Here is a 22,838-nt window from a genome sequence, read left to right on the forward strand (position 1 = left end):
GCATCATTTTTTTCTCAAAAAGAAGGAACCCTCATTTATTTAAAGGGGATTACTTTTCAGCAAGCCGGGACGCGGGTGGCGCTGTGGGTAAAACCTCAGTGCCTAGGTCTTGCCTATCGTATGGTCGGCAGTTCGAATCCCCGCGGCGGGGTGAGCTCCCGTCGTTCGGTCCCAGCTCCTGCCCACCTAGCAGTTTGAAAGCACCCCTAAGTGCAAGTAGATAAATAGGGACCGCTTTATAGCAGGAAGGTAAACGGCGTTTCCGTGCGCTGCGCTGGTGCTGGCTCGCCAGAGCAGCTTCGTCACGCTGGCCACGTGACCCGGAAGTGTCTCCGGACAGCGCTGGCCCCCGGCCTCTTAAACAAGATGAGCACACAACCCCAGAGTCGGTCACAACTGGCCCGTACGGGCAGGGGTACCTTTACTTTTACTTTTCAGCAAAATACACCCAAGCCAGCAGCTTGTGTTTTCCTCTGTAAAGGCAGCACACTTGGGAAGTGAATGAAATCATGTGGATGGGGAGGGTACTTGAACAAACATACACCTGAGTCCTAGGTGAGAGTGATCAGCGTTTCTTCTTCAGATTGCTTACTAACGGTGAATAAGCATTCTTGGCAGTGGTGCAGCCTGCGAAGCACAGAAGCCTTAGAACTGCCTCTGCACTTTGCCTTCTAACTTTCTTCAGACATGGCCAATTGCCCTATGTTTCTTTTTCTTTTTTTAATTAAAAAAAAATGTAAGCGGCGGAGGCCTTGTTGGCTCAGGGCCTGTTATGTGTGTACCCGCTGAACCTCATCAGAAGCCCTGATCCTACAAAACCAGGGAGAAGAGCCATCAATCCCAAGACTTCTGTTGAAAGCAACGTAGCAAAACTGGAAGAAACTTCAATCTGTAGCACAGTTAGTAGTTTACCTTCTAACTTTCTGCTAACATCTAGAATGATGGCAAAGTTCAGAATGAATGTGAAATACCACTCAAAGGGGAATATCTGTTTTTATTACGTTGCACATGGGATAAAGTGTGTGTGTGGGGGGATAATCAAGACAGCACATTCATTAATCATTAGCCTAAATAGCACAGAGAGAATCTGGAGAAATAGTTTGTCATTAGATTGTTGTTGTTGTTGTTGTTTAGTCGTTTAGTCGTGTCCGACTCTTCGTGACCCCATGGACCAGAGCACGCCAGGCACTTCTGTCCTCCACTGCCTCCCACAGTTTGATCAAACTCATGCTAGTAGATTACATTTAGTCATTAGATTACATTTGATTAAATAGGAAGCAGCCTTTGCACTATTTGTTCATCTAGCCCAGTACTGTCTGTGTTCTAACAGGGTCCTACAAAATCCTTTTATTCCGAGTTACCAAGAATCACACTTGAGACCTTTTGAGCTACAGAAGCTATTTAAATAGGTGTAGAAGCTGAGTGAATCTCAAGTAGCTAATATTTCTTGTGGGTCAGCTTCTAAATCCTGAATTTATCATGCAATCATGTGCAATTCCATGCATTAAGGTTTTCTTAATACTATCGGGGGGGAAAGTTTTACATGCTTGTTATTGGCTTTACTTAGGACTTGGAAGTACCATGGCCTGTAGTTTCAGTTGCAGTCCTGTGCACCTAAGAATTAAGTCCAATTGGACTTGACTAGAAGGAAGAGGCATCTTACTGGTTGGTGGACAGAATCCTAACAGGAGAGCACTTTAAATCATCCATTAGCCCATTAGACATCAGTGATATTCAAGGTTGAACAACTGCTCTTGCTGCCATGTAGATGTTAGTAACTCAGCATTGGCGATTTATGTTTTGGCAGAAGAGGGATAAAAATGCAATTCCACTTCTTTTCAGACAGATGTATCTGAGTCCGGCCTAATTTGAGACGAAGAGGTCCCACTTCCAAGTACATGTTAAAGAAGTGATTCATTTCAAATCAAGGTTGGAATCAATAGCGAGGCTTGGGGAAATGTGCTCTTGCCAAACTCTCTTCTGTGCAACTCCACATTTTCATTGGGGCTTTCTTCTTCAATCTACTCCATTGCAGTGTATATTGCAATAAATATTTAAAAATAGGCCTCTGTGTATGCACAACGCATGTAAACAGTTGAAAGCAGCTAATGGTCTGAAGCAATGACATTTTGTTTTTAGAAGGATTTCCATTCATTATTACACTTAGCAAGGAAATTTAAACACAGTAATAAGTAATTTTAGATCTCTGCTTCCATTCCTTAAAATGTTAATGCTGTTCAATTGCCAGTTAAATAGTACGCGAGTTATGCTTTTCCATTTTCAAAAGGGGCAGAATTTTACAAAAGTGAAGAGTGATTTGCTGAAAAGAGGCTCGGTGGGGAAGCATGGCAATTAAAAGGTGTAGAGAAAAAGTCTGCCGCTTAGCCGAGCTTCTAGGGAGCTTCTCTCAGCTGCTACTACAACTTCAGTCTGCAAAAACAGAAAGTATCCATTAATACAGCAGAATTCAGTTCCTTGCTTTTTTCTTCCTTTTTTAGCGGGTCATTTTGCCAGGGCAAAACAGATTACCCCTGTGTACAACTGGGCACCATGCATAAGGAAGTCAAGTGATGATGCTTCCCACCTTCACCATAGTGGGGTGGTCTCAAAGAAGCTGTGGAACCATCTTGGTTCTAAGCTACTTCCCTATGGTTGTGTTGCAGGAAAAAAAGCAGGCAAGGCATGGCCTCTTACCCAGCTGGCATAGGAGAAACACTCAAGTTATCACAAGTAGCCCATGATTCACCCTGCAGATGAGCTTGTGAAAACCAGCAGTGCTCGTTTGCCTACCTTTTCTCCAGATTTCACTGTGATCACAGCACTCCCAAATCTTGATTTTTCCTGCAACAATAAAACTATGGTTATGCACTGTTTGATAGTGTTAATGCTTGCTTTCTTCACTATAGTTATTTTCATTAACAGATCATCTTTAACACAACTCAATTCCCATAAGCAGGGTCACCACCACCCGCTTCTCTGGCAACAGATCACCAGTGCAATAATCCCAGCTAGTATTGCTACAACCAGAGAACAAGTGCAATGCTGTGAGCATGCTTGTTCAGGACGCAAAGATACCTACTGAACAAATGGCTCCATGTCATTTGTGTGAATGATGAAAACCATATGCTATATACAGCAAGAGGAAAAATAGCTTAGGTCTGCAGTCAATTGGAAACTTTACAGCTAACCTTATCATGCTCAACCTGATCCTAACCATGTTTGCTTAGCCGCAGATCCTTTGAAATTCAGTGAAATATAAATCTGCTTGGGAATGGACCCTAAGTTTTCTCAAGTGAAATTTGGGGTGATGGTTCAGTTTCCAAACCATTTAGCATCCTGTCCCTAATTGTGACATTGTAATCTTCAGGTGAAGATCCTTCCTGACCCCATTGAGTCAGAAATAGAAATTACAAGATATCCTTCATGAATCACTTCAACTGTGTTTTGAACCCAGCACGGAAGTTTTTTGTTCACATGGTTTCAGTTTTAATGGTTAAAACTGGTTAAAATGCATTAAGGACCCAATTGTTAGCCATTAATTCTACCCACAATTTATTTAGCCCAAGCAGCAATTTATCCTTTCAGAGTTTGGTTGCTCACCTCAGGAGAAATGATGACATACTGCGCCTGGAACAGAAAAAAGAGAGAGACTCACTTTTACATTGGTTTTTAAAGGTGGATAAATCAATTAAATGTATGGTATCTAGCATTTGCTCCACTGAGAATTATTTCAATACAGAAACACAGAAGTCAACTACTATGATGCAGATGTTCATAAACTGCTGAGCAGGAGCAATATGAGTTTTCAAATGCAAACAGTTATTACAGTGGTACCTCTGGTTACGAATGCTTCAGGTTATGAGTTCCATTAACCCGGAAGTAGCTGCTCCTGGTTGCAAACTTTGCACCAGGATGCGAACGGAAATCGTGTGCCTCCAGCGCGCACGCAGCGGGAGGCCCATTAGCGAAAGCGTGCCTCAGGATAAGAACGGTTTTAGCTTAAGAACTGACCTCCAGAACAAATTAAGTTCGTAACCAGAGGTACCTCTGTACTTTTGTTTATCTACCAAAGCAGACACCACCACAAAGACCTATAGCATTTGCTGTAGCATTACCCAGTCTTCAGGACAAGGTGACGTCCATGATTTGCAGTTGTCTGTCACATGTCCAGAGGTGGTCTGGTTTCCACTAAATATGTAAACACGCGCAGCCTCTCCTCCAAACAGCCCAGATAAGATGTCTTTTGCTCGAAGAGGTGAGGTCACAATGATCTCATCTGCAAAAATTCGCAGCAGGGGGAAATATGTCATATTGTAAAATGAGACAAAAACTAACTTGCACTGGATATCCCTGTGCAAAAGCTTTGGCCTTTAAAAACTTCGTTGGACGCAGGCATACACAAACTTGGGAACACAATTACCTGACATATACAAGCCTGCTTTGTGTCTTCTGCTTCCACTATGGCTCCGCCGGATCCAAACCCATGTTGCTCCATGACAAACACCATGGTGACACAAATAATATGCCTGGTTTAAAATAGGCATACCTAGCGCCAATGTGTTTTTGGATTTTCTCTATGTCCAGGCATTTGTAAGTGGTATGGTGTCTGCCACAGACAAATGCAATGAGCAATGGAAACTATCACTCCATATTGTATGTGAAGCAGGCCTTAGCCTACAGACAATAATACAGCCAACAAGCCACAAGCAGGTGAATATGTGTTTATTTTCCTCTCTCTTAATCCCGCCCTCCTTTACTGTAGAAGTGACTAATGTTTTTTGGTCCATGAGTCATCTTATTTTTTGGCCACTCCACATATATTTTTGTACACACGTAGAGATCACGGACACAGAACACAGCACCCACTCCCTGTCCCATTTGATCCAAACAGATCAACTGAGGACTGAGGTTGCCACTTTGCTCACACTCATCCGATAGGATGAATACAGAGGAGGCAATTTGCATCCCCATCAGGATGCTGGTCCTGGTAGAGAAATTCAAACCTCTCAGTCCACCCCAGAATCATTCTAACTCCCCATCCCACCCCAGCCATTTTGCTGCCACCACCAAAATTTGTGGATTTGGGGGTAAAAAAAAATGCTTGGGGGACCTGGTCAGGCTCAAGGGCTGTGAGTTCACTACCCTTGCTAGACTTCTAATCTTCTTTAGAATTTCTGTCTGAGATCACCCATTTAATGTTCCCCACTAGAGTGCATGGAGCATCTTTTGACCCTAAAATTCTTGGTGCTGGCCCAGGCTTGCAAGTACACTTGTATTTTGGCCTCTTTATTTGGATTTCTCTGCTTCTTTCCCTTTTTCTTTACTTTGTTCTAAATCAAGCTCATTTGTTCGATCTGGCCTTTCCTTCTATATATGCATAAGGCTGTTAAAATTCTTGGTTCAGACTTTATTGTTTCACGCTTCCTCTTTGTCCCCTTATTTCACCCTTCCTGTTCTTTTATATATTTTTGTGTGTATATATATATATATATATATATGCAGGTTTTGGTGTCTTCGGGTGTCTTCCCGTGTAAGAGTCGGGGTGTCTGGGCGACGTTTCGACGAGGTCTCACTCGTCATCTTCAGGCTGGTGCTTTCGGCTTCTTGTTACTGGAACAGAGCAGAATCTGGTGTTTGAGTTCCTATAAATACTGTTGAGGGGTGTGGTGTATAGCCTCCAACGTTCTAGGCAGAGAGGAAGTTCCTAGATTAGTGTGCCTTTTCTTCTTTTGTTCCTTAATTACTTGAGGGATATCTTGAGTGATTTCATGAGTGATATTCTGAATACCACTGGGTGGGTCATTAAGTGTAGATTAGTTGCTAAAGCTTTCGTGTCTTGACCTCTTGAGCTTGTGAAGAGTTTTTCTGAGAAGATGGCTGTGCTGCATTTAGTTGTGCTCTGGCTTGGCTTCGTGTATAGGGGCGAGCTGTGATTTTGTGCCTTGTGCTAGCCAGATCTGTGTAGGGATTGCAGGGGGGAACATCACCACAAGAGAATAATCATGGAAGCCATCGAGATAGAGAAACACCCTCACAACATGAACAAGCGTGACGACACGTCCCGCCTGCCAGACATCTGGAAATTAGCCCTCCCCACAAAAACCGACACCAGAACCAGAGGCACACAGAACGCCGTCACCAATCAACCACACCAGACCCAAACCCAGACCCTCTCCACAGACATATTACAGACTCCATCCAGTAGCCAAACTATAGTGGCACCTCCGGATGCTGCACCCCCCTGCAATCCCTACACAGATCTGGCTAGCACAAGGCACAAAATCACAGCTCGCCCCTATACACGAAGCCAAGCCAGAGCACAACTAAATGCAGCACAGCCATCTTCTCAGAAAAACTCTTCACAAGCTCAAGAGGTCAAGACACGAAAGCTTTAGCAACTAATCTACACTTAATGACCCACCCAGTGGTATTCAGAATATCACTCATGAAATCACTCAAGATATCCCTCAAGTAATTAAGGAACAAAAGAAGAAAAGGCACACTAATCTAGGAACTTCCTCTCTGCCTAGAACGTTGGAGGCTATACACCACACCCCTCAACAGTATTTATAGGAACTCAAACACCAGATTCTGCTCTGTTCCAGTAACAAGAAGCCGAAAGCACCAGCCTGAAGATGACGAGTGAGACCTCGTCGAAACGTCGCCCAGACACCCCGACTCTTACACGGGAAGACACCCGAAGACACCAAAACCTACATTCCTGTACCCGTGAAAATCTACGAAAGCAAATATATATATATATATATATATATATATATATATATATATATATATATATATATGCTTTCGTAGATTTTCACGGGTATAGGAATGCAGGTTTTGGTGTCTTCGGGTGTCTTCCCGTGTAAGAGTCGGGGTGTCTGTGCGACGTTTCGACGAGGTCTCACTCGTCATCTTCAGGCTGGTGCTTTCGGCTTCTTGTTACTGGAACAGAGCAGAGTCTGGTGTTTGAGTTCCTATAAATACTGTTGAGGGGTGTGGTGTATAGCCTCCAACGTTCTGGGTAGAGAGGAAGTTCCTAGATTAGTGTGCCTTTTCTTCTTTTGTTCCTTAATTACTTGAGGGATATCTTGGGTGATTTCATGAGTGATATTCTGAATATCACTGGGTGGGTCATTAATTACTTGAGGGATATCTTGGGTGATTTCATGAGTGATATTCTGAATATCACTGGGTGGGTCATTAAGTGTAGATTAGATTGCTTTAGCAATCTAATCTACACTTAATGACCCACCCAGGTCATTAGCAATCTAATCTACAGCTTTAGCAATCTAATCTACACTTAATGACCCACCCAGTGATATTCAGAATATCACTCATGAAATCACCCAAGATATCCCTCAAGTAATTAATGACCCACCCAGTGATATTCAGAATATCACTCATGAAATCACCCAAGATATCCCTCAAGTAATTAAGGAACAAAAGAAGAAAAGGCACACTAATCTAGGAACTTCCTCTCTACCCAGAACGTTGGAGGCTATACACCACACCCCTCAACAGTATTTATAGGAACTCAAACACCAGACTCTGCTCTGTTCCAGTAACAAGAAGCCGAAAGCACCAGCCTGAAGATGACGAGTGAGACCTCGTCGAAACGTCGCACAGACACCCCGACTCTTACACGGGAAGACACCCGAAGACACCAAAACCTGCATATATATATATATATATATATATATATATATATATATATATATATCTCACATCTCACATCTCACAACATCTAGTAATTTTAGGTGCTTCACAAATGAAATATGATACTGATTATGAGGATTCCGTTTTTACCAAGTCCATCATTGTTTAGGTCACGCAGGTGCACATCTCCTCCGAAGCGTGAAAATCTCCTGTCCCCGCTGAAAGTGCTCAGCAGAAATGGCTTGGCAGGGTCCGTCAAATCATACATCAAAGCAGTTCCTGCTTGGTGCAGCACCGAGCTTATAAATGCAATCCTAGATGTGCTGTCTGAAAGAAGCCAAGCAAGATGACGGGGGTCACATTGCTGTTCCTGGGAGATGGCAACAATAATTGGCATTAACAGATGGGCACTGTCTACGGCAGGTTATAACCAGAATTAACAGCAAGGAAACTTAGGCTCCGCCATCTCCATTTTGTGAAATTACACATTAACTTCGCAATGACAACAAAGGGTCCGCTCTCAAAATCATAATGTCAGCAACATTCTCAATCCAACGTAGATGATATTTCTTCATCTGGAAGCAGCAGTGGAGCTATAGCTCAGTGAGAAAGTGAATGTTCTGTATGCCTGAGGTCACCCACATTAAAGGAGTTCAGGAAGCAGGGCTGAACAAGACTCAGGAGAGTTTTAAAACTAAGTCATGGACAAGGTGAACCAATGGTCTGACTCGCTGCAGAGCAGTTTGATGCATACTAAACCCAACCCAATATAGTCTTCACTTTCACATGACATTGGGCATATGTGGCCCTCCCATAGCAATAGGGGATTCCTGTACACCAGGCATGGGCAAACTCTGGCCCGCCAGATATTTGGGACTACAATTCTCATCATCCCTGGCTAACAGAACCAGTGGTCAGGGATGATGGGAACTGTAGTCCCAAACATCTGGAGGGCCAGAGTTTGCCTATGCCTGCCATACACATTCTGAGGACAGTTGACTGGATCACCCTTCATGTTAAGTATGCGACACCACAGAATCCTATTTATCACCTGCTCTAGTGTAATTATCTGAAAACAAATGTGTATAGAAAATTGACTTTCCCTCTTTCCCTCATATAGGATTTTGTTGATCTAAAAAGAGAGACAGACAGGCAGAATAACAGGTGTGGGAAACCTCAGGTTGCAGCTGCTGCAAGAACCCTTGGTTATAATAAAAATAATTTATTATTTATACCCCGCCCATCTGGCTGGGTTTCCCCAGCCACTCTGGGCGGCTTCCAACAAAGTATTAAAATACAGTAGTCTGTTAAACATTAGAAGCTTCCCTAAAGAGCTTTTTCCTTTACAGGTAGAATTCTGGGTGCTTTTTGAATTTGGCACTTTTTTCTGTCACCCTGAACGACAACCAAATGTTGCCTTTGAAGCCCTGTCAAGTCCAGGCTGCAAGGGAAGATTCTTCCTCTGCAGCCCCAGCTTGAATTCAACACAAGTTCTATGCAACACTGTTGTCCCTCTGCATTCTGAAACAGCTGGTGTGAGCAGCAGAACTGCAGACTCAGCTGTGACCTGCTGCTCTGTTAAACCATGATGTTCCTCGGTTTGGGGTTGGATGGTACATGCATACTGTGTTTCAGAACTGCTAACATCCAGTCCTTAAAGCCTTGAAAACAGGAGAGCAACCAGGATTTTTTTTTTTCCCTGTCAAGAGCAGGATTCTCTTAGAGTAATCTTTCAGCAGCAGACTGGCCCAGAAATGGCAGTGGGTAGGATCAGAGGTCTCTTTCTCTCCTAGTCCTCTTTTCCCTGCTGGTTAAAACTTCCCTCCTCTGCAATTCCCATGATGATTGGCTCCAAGCACCTATTTAACTTTTACACAATTGATCAGTCTTGTTGGTGTATTGCAGAAGTAAAACCACTGCAAAGAAAAAACTGACCCAAGGACACTACTGCATACCTTGTGATGGTGCACCAACTACCAACACTTGCCTAGGGATTCCTTCTACAGAAAGGAAGCCGGTGGCCAAGGATGAACCAAGTCTCCCCATTTCCTGTGTGTCAAAGAAGAAGAAGAAGAAGAGGAAGAGGAAGAGGAAGAAGAAGAAGAAGAAGAAGAAGAAGTTGGCACCATGGCTGGAGTCTTCCTTGTATGTTTTTATATTTGTCATTTCAAGGGGTACCAAAAAGACCTACCTTGTCTCCGGTTAAGGTAAACCAGCTCTGTGTGCTTGGTGGGATATAGCCGTATACCTTTCCAACAGTCATCTTGGTATCTCGTAAGACATAGCAGCTTAGACTACTGCACACGATGGTCAAAATATGCGGAACATTAAAAAAGAAGAAGAAGTAATTGCAAGTGATAGCACCACCACAGCAAAATATTCTTGGTTCAGAATCTAAAGTATCTGGAACGTGACGTCTTAATTTAAATAACAAGTTTTAATTGCAAGAGTTTTTGCAGGATTGCATTCCCCTTAAATAGCAAATTAATAGTTTGGGGATTCTCCTGGACTCCATATTATCTATAGAGATTTAAGTGGCGTTGGGGGCAGTTTAGGCTGGTTTATGGTCTACCACTGTAGCTAAAGAAGGGGTGCTGCTTGAGGTATGCCTTAGTTCTATCCAGACTAGATCGCTGTAATTTTCTCTGCTTGGGGCTACCTTTAAAAACCACTTTGGAAACACCAACTAGCAGACATTGCAGCTGCTAGAAGGCTTGTGGAGGCCAGGCATTCATAGCATAGCTGTACCAGATGCATTGGCTGTCTATTTGTTTTGGGACCCAGTTTAGAATGCTGATATTGACCTTTAATGCATAAATTGGAAGGAATGCCTGCATCTATATGACCCTGATCAGGCCTTAAGACTGTCCTCTTCCCAAGATTTATCAGATAGGTGAGCATAAGATCAGGGCCTCTCCAGTAGTGGCCCCACATTTTTGGAACTCTCTCCCCAAAGTAGTTGTACATATGACCCAACTTTGTTAGTCTTTAAATGGACCATAAACAAATATCTATTTCTGTGTTTTATTAGATGACACACTTTTCCAAATTGATACTGGAGAGTTTCTTTATAGGAGGATTGTCCCAAACCAGCAGAATACACTGTATCCAGTCCCCAATTCTCTTTCTTCCCCCACCCCCTGAATATCCAGCTTGCAAACAAATCATAACAAGCCAACAAATGGAGGGCCGTGCAGACTGGGGGAAAGCTATGGCAGACCAGACATAGCATGCAGGCTTTATGTTGATTATTACTGCTTTACATAGGTTGCATCCAACTAAGTTATACTCAGAATAGACTCACTGAAATCAATGGACCAAACTTGGTCATTTCTATTAACTGAAATGGGTTTACTCTGAGTACAATTCTAACATTGGACACATAACCAATCATCTTTAATGGTTAGGATATATTGTTGTAAACTGCTATGAAACCTGTGTTTGAAAAGTGGTTTATAACTCAGTGTCAGGGAGCATTAGGAAAAGAGAGGTATTTGGCTTGTTTGAAATGACCTCTAATAAGCAGAACAAGTATTAAAACAGTACACATTTAGAAATAATACTAACCTACTTAGTTTACACTTAAAAGTTAAATAAGTAATTAAAAAAGTAATTACTTAAAACGTTAAATAAGTAATTAAAAAAGTAAATAAAGAATTAAAAGAAATAATACTAACCTACTTAGTTTACACTTAAAAGGGCACAATTTTAGGCTGGGTATGATCACATACAAACTTTACAAACTGGGTATGATCACATACAAATCTAAAATTAAGTGCAATATACCTTTTACAGCTTTTCCAAGAAGGACTGCCAATAAGCAGCAAGGTTGTATTTTGAAGTTGGACACTGCTGAGTGATGCTCCAAACCATGCATAATCCTTTTCTCCTTTTACTATCCAGTCAGCATCTGTTAGGAACAGCTGGTCTGATAGACCAAAGAAGAAATGGAGGATAACAGAGGATATGTTTCTGGTACGTATCACATACTTTATGAAAGGATCAAGGTCTTCTGGTTTGTTCAGTCTTACTGCACTACCTGGATAATAATTCTTGCTACTTTTTAAATACATGAAAACTCATGTTGAAACTTCACTCAGATCAAATTGCCTCTGCAATGATGCCAACAGGGCAGGGTCAGTTCAGTTCATCAAGTGATGCAGCTGTCCTATACATGCTTACCAGGGGGTAAATATTCAGTAAGACATAGTTCTGAGTTGGAATACATAGGGTTGCACTGTAAAACTCCTTCTAGTCTGTTTTGACTCAGAAGATTATGGAATGGTATACAAAGCCTTCTGCATGAATTCATACTGGATCTTAGGTTGAGGGCCCTTTAGCATTAAAAGCATTGTCCGGTGTTTGTTACCAGCAATATAACTTGGAGAAGGATTTAGACTATTACTGTGGTTTTGTCTTACGATGGACTTGAAAGGGAGCTAATAGAAGACGCAAGAAAAAGTAGCATATGAAATAGCAGAAATAAATTCCAGCAAAAAAAATAAATGTCACCTTGGCTGCTTCTATTGAGAAACGAATAAAACGAAGCCACAAATCCTCTTTGTTTCCCACCACCAGCTGCATAAGGAGAGCCAACTACGAGATCCTTGTTTCCATCGCCATCAAGGTCAGCTGCCAGCAGTGACCAGCCAAGGTTGCAGTATATTTCCTGCAAAAGGAAACTGAGATTTCAGTGGGTCTGGCAATACTGGAGTAGGTGCAGGGCATTAAGTTGCATCTCACTATCCTTCAGTCTGTCTGGAAGCCTTGTATGCCTGAGCCCACCTACTACAGTCTGTCGAGCCTAGTAGTTGCTTGTCCAACTCAAATCAGTTTTCGGAGTCTCCCTGAGCTTGTGCTGCAGCAGCTATAAACTGAGAGGAGGAAGACTGGAGACAGAAGGACAAGGAACCTGCAGGCTCCAGATAAATAGTTTCTCTAAACTTGAGGCAAAACTAACAGTTAAACTATCACTTAGCAGAACCATGGCTGAGCTAGAAGACAACTCAAGGGCAGAGCTGATCTGTAGGAGATGGAGATAGTTTTGGGAGTTCCTTTCTGTCTAGGACAAGCACAAGTCAAGGCCTGTGTCTGACACTGTACAGGAAAGGGTTTTTTTTTTTTTTTGTCAGGAACCAGGGGTAGAGAGTGGTTCTCTCTCTCTCTCTCTCTCTCTCTCTTTCTTTCTTGTGTGAACTAACAGCCGTCAATATTGAAAGTCGGTACTATAGACCCTATTGCCTGGAGTATAAAATGGGCCAATTGAGTTGTGTTTCACCAAGGCAATCTTTTGGTGAAAATTGGAGAAGAAAGGAAGACATCTTGTTTCGCTCCTGAATCAATAACGAAATTTCAGTAAAGCAGCCCTATTACAAATCCTCTCACACCACCCAGTCCATGATGTAAGTAACACAAGATGACTCAAGGAAATGAGACGAGCCACACAGGACATTCTTTTGGATGTCTGAAAGAAAAAAGCTACACATAAGCCATGTTCGGATGGCAATATCTTAGCTTAAGACAAGATAGGAACAAGTGTTATCATTGCATCAACAATCCCTTTGATTCTCCTTCCACATAAGCAAATGAGGAAGTCTTCCGTTAACTACAGTTTCCTGTTTCATCTAAAGCAGGTAAATATGATTAACAGCTTCAGAAAAAGCCAGGATATTGAGCCATAGTTTGAAGTTGGCAATATATGGTGGCTTGTTCTGAAGCCATTAAGCATAATTTCAATTTGGATGGATCAATAAACTATAATTAACCAAGGAATTCCTTGTTTGTTTACTCATACACCTGCACAAATTTCATTCATACAAGATTCATTTGTATCATGGTTTATTAAGTTCAAATGTGGCCCTGGTACACACAGAGGAAATATAGAATCCTTTTTCTTCAATTTTACAACATTGTACAGCGCTTCATAAAAATACAGGAACAGTTATTGGCACACATTGGTACACACAATGACACTGATTTAACCTATTGTGTGCCAATGAAGCAATAATAAATCTATTATGATAATAGAATCCATGTGTATGTTTATTCTGGATAGATCTAGAGAAACCCTAGATTTAATTTCTTATATGTTTGTATTGCATTTCATCAGCAAACTTACTTGACAAGCTATGGTGACATTTGGTAGGCTGTGGAAACCTTGTCCTCTATTGCCAAAAAATACATATACAGAGCCCTGGATCAACAGAAAATAAAATTTTAATAGGGTATGAATCAAATCCAGAATTTTTATTTAATTTTTTTAAAAAATCAATTTCATCTCATCCTTTCATCTTCACATGAACCTGTCTGTCCAGGTGTACTGTACAACTACAATCTAGCCTAGTCTAATAATTCAATTTGTGATTCACAGATACAGTGGTGCCTCGCAAGACGAAAAGAATCCGTTCTGTGATTCTCTTCGTCTAGCGGTTTTTTCGTCTTGCGAAGCAAGCCCATTGACGGATTAGCGGATTAGCGCTATTAGCGGCTTTTAGCGGCTTATCTGCTGATCGGATCAGCTGATAAGCAGCTTAGCGGCTTAGAAAAAGGGGGGAATGGAAAAAAAACAGCAGGAACTCGCAAGACATTGTCGTCTTGCGAAGCAAGCCCATGGGAAATTCGTTTTGCGAAGCACCTCCAAAACGGAAAACCCTTTCGTCTAGCGAGTTTTCCGTCTTGCGAGGCATTCGTCTTGCGGGGCACCACTGTATTGGCATTCACAAAACAGGTTGGTCCTAAGATTGTCAGTCAGATGATGCATCTGATATTCTGTCTGCTTTATTTCACTTGGGCCATGCTAACGTCCCCTCTTATGAATCGCCCATAATTACTAACCTGCACTAACATTTTACACTGTAAAAATGCCACACACACATATTCTTACCCTGTAACTGAGTTCCTGTGATCCTACAGACGGGGCTCCCACTGCTAGATCCAACACACCATCTTTGTTGAAATCTAGAACTGCTACTGCAGAACCAAACCTTGCTGAAGGCTTGAAAAGAAAGAAGCCGACATCATTATGGCAATCCAACACCCATTTTAAAAGCTTATCTTTCTTTTTAAGGAATACCTGCTCATATAACGTTCAGCACAATTGCTTAACATTTTTGGATTTTTTGTTTGTTATTTAGCTTTTTATTTTAATTGTGACAAAAGACTGTATTTTAAATATGTACTTTAAACCCAGCTCCTAGTTCAACACTCCATCCCCCCATGCAAATATAATACTCAGGAGAATGGCCAAACCCTACTACTTCCATTTAGCTCATATAGATCCCCAGTAAAGAGTCCTTAATAGTTTTAAGCAGCAACGCTCTTTATTCACAATGTACTTTTATCTTTAAGTGATTATTTTAGAAATGAAGTTAATGGCATTGCAAGTAGAAAAGAAGATGCCGCCAGTCTTTCAGATGACCGGAAACACAAGCAAAATGTTTTCAATGACCAATGTGTGACTTGTTTTCCTACCTTATTCCCCTCCAGAATGCAATCTGCTTCCTGGTCTAGGTCCAAGTTTGCATGAGGCAAACCTGATTCATTACCATAAACAATATATACACGGCCTATCTGAATGTGTCCCAGCCGGCTGTATCCTGGTGCTCCTGCTACCAGGTCATCATAGCCATCCTGGTTTAGGTCAGCAGAAATCAACGCCCTGCATATCAAGTGAAATAATTCCAATTACTCTTTTGGTTTACATTTGTTTAAAGCTTCCACATTTTCATTTGCAGATTTTCAATTGTCTATATAAAAGAGTAATTGCCGTGGTGGCCCTGAAGAAAGGTGAGATCCAAAACGAAATCTGATTTAATTTTTTTATTATCCCAATCCTGTATCGACAGGATTGTTGTTGTTTAGTCGTTTAGTCGTGTCCGACTCTTCGTGACCCCATGGACCAGAGCACGCCAGGCACTTCTGTCTTCCACTGCCTCCCACAGTTTGGTCAAACTCATGCTGGTAGCTTCGAAGACACCATCCAACCATCTCATTCTCTGTCGTCCCCTTCTCCTTGTGCCCTCCATCTTTCCCAACATCAGGGTCTTTTCCAGGGAGTCTTCTCTTCTCATGAGGTGGCCAAAGTATTGGAGCCTCACCTTCATGATCTGTCCTTCCAGTGAGCACTCAGGGCTGATTTCCTTAAGAATGGATAGGTTTGATCTTTTTGCAGTCCATAGGACTCTCAAGAGTCTCCTCCAGCACCATAATTCAAAAGCATCAATTCTTCGGCGATCAGCCTTCTTTATGGTCCAGCTCTCACTTCCATACATCACTACTGGGAAAACCATAGCTTTTACTATACGGACCTTTGTTGGCAAGGTGATGTCTCTACTTTTTAAGATGCTGTCTAGGTTTGTCATTGCTTTCCTCCCAAGAAGCAGGTGTCTCTTAATTTCGTGGCTGCTATCACCATCTGCAGTGATCATGGAGCCCAAGAAAGTAAAATCTCTCACTGCCTCCATTTCTTCCCCTTCTATTTGCCAGGAGGTGATGGGACCAATGGCCATGATCTTCGTTTTTTTGATGTTGAGCTTCAGACCATATTTTGCGCTCTCCTCTTTCACCCTCAATAAAAGGTTCTTTAATGTGTCAGTGTTATGTAGTGGTATTGCATTGTATTGTTCTTTTTCTCTTTTTTGTAGTGTTGTGTTTAAATTGTAGGAAAAGTAATAAATATTATTTTCCAAAAAAAAAAAGGTTCTTTAATTTCTCCTCACTTTCTGCCATCAAGGTTGTGTCATCTGCATATCTGAGGTTGTTGATATTTCTTCCAGCAATCTTAATTCCGGCTTGGGATTCATCCAGCCCAGCCTTTGTGGCTTGGGTCCCCCCCCCCCAAACAAGATAATTTCCCTGCATAGTAATTACATGCAGGTAGGATAAGCATCCAGGCAATAGTATTGAGTCCATACAAGCTGATCTGTCAGACAAAAACAAAATGGAGAAATCAGAACTCAGAACTCACCACCCAAGTCTAGCATATGGAGTTTTCAGAAAATATGAAGCACTGGGTTTGGTGACATGCTTCGGTGACCCTTGTGTCGTCACTGACAACACTCTCCTCAAACCTTTTGCAGTGGCACTATTGCTCAGCTGAAGATAATTCTGGGAGGGAAATACATAAAGGAATATTCAAGCACATTCATAATTATATTTTGGTTGTTGACCCAGCAAGGGCCCAATTTATATTTAGTGCAATACACCAGACTCACTGCAATGAATGGGTGCCTCTACACTTGCAAACAGTTAGTGCTGTGCTGAGAATTTATCCTACTTTTTTGTTTTGTTTTTGCTTCATCATTGTCTGTGTCAATGAACGAAAAAGAAATTGCATTCAAAAATTGTCAAAAAGGAGAGAACATTTTGGTGGAATTGTCACAGGGGGGTGCAGGGTTTTATTGTCATGCTTACCTCACCTTTGAAGTGGCCGAGGACATTTGTAATCATCCTGAGGATGAGGCAGATAAATGGAAGCCTCTTTCTCAGAGGAAGAAAACTTTTTTTAAAATGGAGGCTAGATTTTGGCACATCACTACACAGCTACTTTCAATTTCATTAAAGCTTTTTTTATTATATGTACTACTACTACTACTACATACACACAGTGCTTTTTTTCTAAAAGAAAATGTTTAGGGGTACTCTCATTTTCCTACTCATATTGAAATACTGCCCCTCAATGAGACCATACTTAGATTCACAAAATGTTCATGGGTATGCGTCCCCCTGCATCCCCCCAGGAAAAAAAGCACTGTATATATGTACTATGTTATCAGATCCTCCTCTAGCTGTATCTCACGACCTCTTGAAAGAAAGGAGATCGTCTGTTGTCCAGTAGGTTAATTAAACTCCAGCGCAGTGCTGCTAAAATATTGAGCCATTGTTACAATCTCTTGGCTGAGGCCAGTTTACATATTCTACTATACATTTTGACTTGAAGGTTTACTTGGAATCACATGACAGGCACCTACAGAGTTTCCCATAAGCTCCAGTGAACAGAAATATCTCACATATAGTAGCTTCACACTTTCCATGAAATGCACGTAACAAAAAACTACTTTGTATTACCTGAACGTAATATATAGCTTTTTTGGGGGGGAGGGGTGGCAAAGAATATGTAGAAGGCAACTTGCCAACAAACAAGGCACTGGGTGTCCAGTGTATCTCCATATATATTTCTATCCCTTACCATTAATATCTAAATGCCAGAAAGACTTACTGCTGTCCAAGGTGGCACTTCAAAATAAACTCCTCGCTCTGTGTAGCTGATATTTTTTTCAACTGATTTGGCCATTGAAGAAGTCGTTTGTCTGTAGTGTTCAGTTCTGGACTGTTTGATTCTGCTGAAATAAGGCAATAACGATTAGACATTTGCTTATGGGAACATAAAAATGGAATAAATGTCACAAACAGTCCTTTACAAGAGATTACAATGTAATAAGTGTTTTAGTTAAGTACAAAACTGGAAAAGTCCAATATTTAAAACACAAAATGGACACAAAGGTTTTTTATGGACATTTTCTGGCAATACTCAATAGTTCTGTGCTTTAAGTATTTTAAAATTTTTAATAAACATTTAAATGATCCAGTTTAGTATTTCACTCAAAACTTAGCCCATTGTGGTCTCTGGTGTATTTATGGTTGTAATTTTGGCAACACAAGCTCTCCGTTTTGTGCTGACAAGTATATGCCAGCTTTTTAGTAAAAAACTAACAAACCATTTCCATTTGTTCCATAAGAACAATCTTTTACAAGGCCAGAGGTAAACTTCTGTTTTAAATTTAGTTATTCTAACAATATTTTCAGGACAGCCAGCCAAATGGGTGGAGCCCAACCAGGGATGCTATAACAGTGGATTTCCTGCATCAGTAGTGTGTTGAACCAGCTACTTTTGGAGGTTTCTTCCAACTATATAGTATTCATCAAAGGAAAATCATAAATGAAAAGCTTCAAGGATTTGAAAGTTTGGTGATACTGGCTGAGAATGTATCAGCGGGCAAGGTCCAAAGTTCTACAGTATGGCTTCCACTAATGCAGCGAGGTTGTTACATCTTGCTTTTCCCACTTCTTCTCCTACACCCCCCAAATCTGCTCTGGAGATTTCACTGGAGATCTCCTATAGGAAATGCAAGAATATGGGGTTTTTTTCTGATCTAGATGGTGGGCCAATTGCAACAGAAAGAGACATAGAATGTAGACGGCCTGAATTTTGTTTAATGGAATGAACATGAATCATAGAATCATAGAGTTGGAAGAGACCACAAGGGCCATCGAGTCCAACCCCCTGCCAAGCAGGAAACAGACAAATATTGTTCAGACAACCAATCAAACTAGGCAGACATATGTTACGTCTTTACTTACATGACAGCATTTGTTTGTTCATCTTTACAGCGTATATACAAAGGATTCTCAGGAATAAAGCAGCCACTAAAGAAGAAATTTTCAAATAATTATACTAAATGCATAATTTTAAATGCTGACTACTACTTCATAAGTACCCAGGGCACACAGGGCAATTCTATACCTCCCTGCTGCTCTCAGATACCAATCCTGCTACAACGTAGAATGTTGCTAGATTCTGTACAGCAGCACTCAAAATTTGTTGGGAGGATGACCTGTGCCACAAACTATATTTAATGAGCGTATCAGAGCGCTCTGTAAATTAATAGTTAAAGTCTTTTATATATCAACCTTTTATGCTCTTACACACCCGCCCAATGCTCCTATCCCTTCTTTTAGCTTCTTTTAAATTCTTATAGACTTATATATTCACCTTCTGTTTTAACACCTTTTAGCTTTCCAAAACACTTTTCAGATTTTAAACGACTGGATCCTACGCTTTTATGCTGGTTTATGACCGTAATAAAGATTTGTACTGTATTGTATTGACCAAACAACACAACTATTACTCTCTCAGAATTAACCAGATGTCCTTAAACTCGTTTTCTATAATTGCAAACATAATCAGCACTTCAAATGAAATGTTAGAAGGCTAATGGGTGGCTATTACATGTGAGTTATTATAGCGTCCACAGCTCAATTCACAACTTATCTGAACCACATTTCTTACATGAAAATATTTGCATAATTTTATTATTGGTTTAGAGTAGTACACCCTGGTCTAGAGAGGTTAAACCAGCACCTCACCTTGTTCCATTCTCTAACATTTGACTTGTTTGCTCAAAAATGTTATTTGATGAGAATGCCATATCATCCACACCACCGAGAAAATATTCATGGAATTTGTTCACCAAAAATGAGGACTTCCTGGCATAAATGGGGTAAAGCTATGAAAATGGAAATGCAAATTAATTAGATAGATGAAAATTTCAAGAGTAGCATTCAACAAAGCTCTTTTCAACAAAAATACATTACCTTGGCGACAGTGATCATTTCGCCAAACCTGCAGGAGAAAGTACAGTATTCTCTATTTACCATACGTGTAGAACTTTTCAGTGCACAAAACACTTTTTATATACACCTACGTGCTTCCTTTGCTGTTGTTGTTTTTTATATTGCCTTGAGTACCTCTATATAAAGATAGTTGACAGTTTAAATACAGACATAACCCATACAGTTCTTAGTTGATTATTAAAATCACTGCTTAATAGTTCCACTGTTAATGGGGGGGGGGAAATAATTAAAGCAATCCATATAAATAGTGCTTTTCTCTGGGGGGGACGCATACCCCTAAACATTTTGTGAATCTAAGCTTGGTTAGAGGAGCAATATTTCAATATGAGTAGAAAAATGAGAGTACCCCTAAACCTTTTTTTTTTTTTAGAAAAAAGCACTGCATATAAAAGTATTTAGCTGCAACAAACTATGGTTTATCATTACAGCAGCAAGTCAAAGCGAGTCTCAGGCTTGCATACTTCCCTCTAACTTCCAAGGTGATCAAAAGTTAATTTCCTTTTTTGATTAATTTCAGTTTAGCATTACGTCCAAAGCCTAAACTGTGGTTAAGTTTAACTACCTAACATTCGAAGGTGGCTTGTTTCAGTAAACCATGTTTAAGATTAACCTGTTTGCCGGAGTTCTGACATAACAAAACACTTCAGTTAATCAGAATTGAAAATGGAAACTTCTGATTTTTCTCTTCAGGGGCACACTGAGGAAGGAAAGGTTCCCTGCATCTCATTCCCATGATGCTAAATCATAGTTTATTATTACACCAAACACAGACTTTGTGGGCCACTACAACGTGGAAGCAGTATTCACCATGTAGAAAGCTAACAAGGGCATCTGTCAGCTAAACACATTTATTTCAGTAAAATTCATTAACAAATTGGTTATTCCAGATTTGTTATTCAGCTGAAATAATGAACTGACCAAAACTATATTCATTAAACACACAGCTTGATATGAGTCTGCAGTGCAAAGAAATGTTTAGAATAGGGGCAACAATTGCTGGCCCATCAGCAAATGTTAAAATACACCCACATCCCTCTGGCATCTCCTTCAACTCCACATCATGATTTCCTTTAAAGTGTATATATTGAGACATCTCCTCCTTAATATTTATCTGTTTCCCATTTCAATATGTCAGTCCCTTCCAATCTTTCCTTTAGCACCAAAGCACAGTTTTTTTAAAAAAACAACCAATTGTCCTTCTATCTACTTCGGCCCATCCACTTATGGGAGATCCCTTCCACAAAAAATAAAACACACACCACAACTTTAAACTTTCTTCTTTTGCACCTTTTCTTCTCCAATTCTCATCATTTAACAACACTTGCTCTAGCCTTATTTGCATGTCTAACCCATCAACAACAAATTTCCTCTGTTTGGGCCCAATGTCCTCCACACTGAGTTGTGCTTTCCCAAAATTATTTATTTTCTCATTCAATTACTATACTGAGAGGATTTTTAGTATGTACTTCATTAAAAAAAGGATCAAACATATAATCAAATTATAAAACGTGCACTGCTGTAGGAATAAAAATGGAAACATTTAGCTTGACTTACACTTCAAGAAACTGCAGATACGTGCAGTCAACAATTGTGTCTTCAGTTATTACTTTCAGCCCATAAAGTTCCTGGTAGATTGACAGTAAATCTTTGACTGGCACATACCTAAATATATTGAACAGCAGAGTTTCTTATTTAAAGCAACAAAATTCATTGGCATAAATCAAGTCCTCAACTAAAATTGTGGACCCATCCGCAGCGCCCCCCTTCCCAGCAGGTGAAGCCACAGGCAACAGGTGTGAACAAACTAGACAAGATAATTTCAACCCCAGAGTCCCTGATGCAAGTAAAGGTAAAGGACCTCTGAACAGTTAAGTCCAGTAAAAGACGACTATGGGGTGCGGCGCTCATCTCGCTTTCAGGCTGAGGGAGCAGTGTTTGTCCACAGACAGCTTTCCAGGTCATGTGGCCAGCATGACTAAACTGCTTCTGGCACAATGAGACACCGGGACGGAAGCCAGAGCACACAGAAACGCTGTTTACCTTCCCACTGCAGCAATACCTATTTATCTACTTGCACTAGTGTGCTTTCGAACTGTTAGGTTGGCAGAAACTGGGACAGAGCAACGGGAGCTCACCCCCTCACATGGATTCGAATTGCCGACCTTCCAATTGCTAAGCCCAAGAGGCTTGCTCAGTGGTTTAGACCACAGCGCCACCTGCTCCCTGATGCAAGGGTAATGTTATAACATTGGTTGTAGTGGTTATAATGTTATAACATTGGTTCCTCAACACCACATTGGTGATGGTGGTTAAACCATGGATCTTTCGCCACTGTCTCTGCTTCTGAACCCTCTGCTCCCTGCTTCCTGCTCTCTCTCTCTCTCTCTCTCTCTCTCTCTCTGTTTTGAAAACAGCACACTTACCAGCTTGGTTCCAAATAACTAAAATCAAGTTCAAACTGGCTCAGCACGTCTCCTCCTAAAATTAGAGGGCGAAAAGAGAGCAAGACATCAACTTACTGAAGCAAAAACCATACAAAGAATTTTGCCTTCCTTTTAGATTATTGGAGCATTTGCATTTGAACAAAATCTGGAACACCTCCACAGGCCGAACTAGTTTCTTTCTGCATAGCTTGCTCAGTTCCATTAAGGGCATTTCTTCCTGTCTGCCACATACTTTTGGATTTGTCCTGTCAGAACCTAAGCAAGTTTCTCACTGTCTACTTCAGGGCCTTGTCAAGCATCTCAGCCAGCCGAAATGCCCCATGT

General features: G+C 41.0%; 1 protein-coding gene across 6 annotated transcripts in view; it reads right to left on the bottom strand.

The window, feature by feature from the left end:
* Nucleotides 1-1,290: 1,290 nt before the first annotated feature.
* GPLD1 (glycosylphosphatidylinositol specific phospholipase D1) overlaps nt 1,291-22,838 on the bottom strand; it is a 29,165-nt gene continuing 7,617 nt past the window's right edge. For 4 of the 6 annotated variants that reach the window (XM_082234975.1, XM_082234978.1, XM_082234977.1 and 1 more), the window contains exons 8-26: nt 22,494-22,548; nt 21,625-21,732; nt 20,032-20,059; nt 19,804-19,943; nt 19,018-19,083; nt 17,876-17,999; nt 16,625-16,764; nt 15,130-15,316; nt 14,543-14,653; nt 13,778-13,852; nt 12,172-12,328; nt 11,446-11,587; nt 9,851-9,956; nt 9,615-9,708; nt 7,810-7,986; nt 4,116-4,276; nt 3,601-3,627; nt 2,791-2,841; nt 1,291-2,430 (exon numbers count right to left, since the gene is read on the bottom strand). In XM_082234975.1, coding sequence (XP_082091101.1) covers nt 2,353-2,430; nt 2,791-2,841; nt 3,601-3,627; nt 4,116-4,276; nt 7,810-7,986; nt 9,615-9,708; nt 9,851-9,956; nt 11,446-11,587; nt 12,172-12,328; nt 13,778-13,852; nt 14,543-14,653; nt 15,130-15,316; nt 16,625-16,764; nt 17,876-17,999; nt 19,018-19,083; nt 19,804-19,943; nt 20,032-20,059; nt 21,625-21,732; nt 22,494-22,548 — 2,027 coding nt within the window. In that variant the 3' untranslated portion in view covers nt 1,291-2,352. The remainder of the gene's footprint in view (nt 2,431-2,790; nt 2,842-3,600; nt 3,628-4,115; nt 4,277-7,809; nt 7,987-9,614; nt 9,709-9,850; nt 9,957-11,445; nt 11,588-12,171; nt 12,329-13,777; nt 13,853-14,542; nt 14,654-15,129; nt 15,317-16,624; nt 16,765-17,875; nt 18,000-19,017; nt 19,084-19,803; nt 19,944-20,031; nt 20,060-21,624; nt 21,733-22,493; nt 22,549-22,838) is intronic. The other 2 variants (XM_082234980.1, XM_082234979.1) reach the window with 2 other exon arrangements.

Source organism: Podarcis vaucheri (assembly GCF_965113315.1).
Source record: "Podarcis vaucheri genome assembly, chromosome: 8".
Classification (NCBI taxonomy): Eukaryota; Metazoa; Chordata; class Lepidosauria; order Squamata; family Lacertidae; genus Podarcis; species Podarcis vaucheri.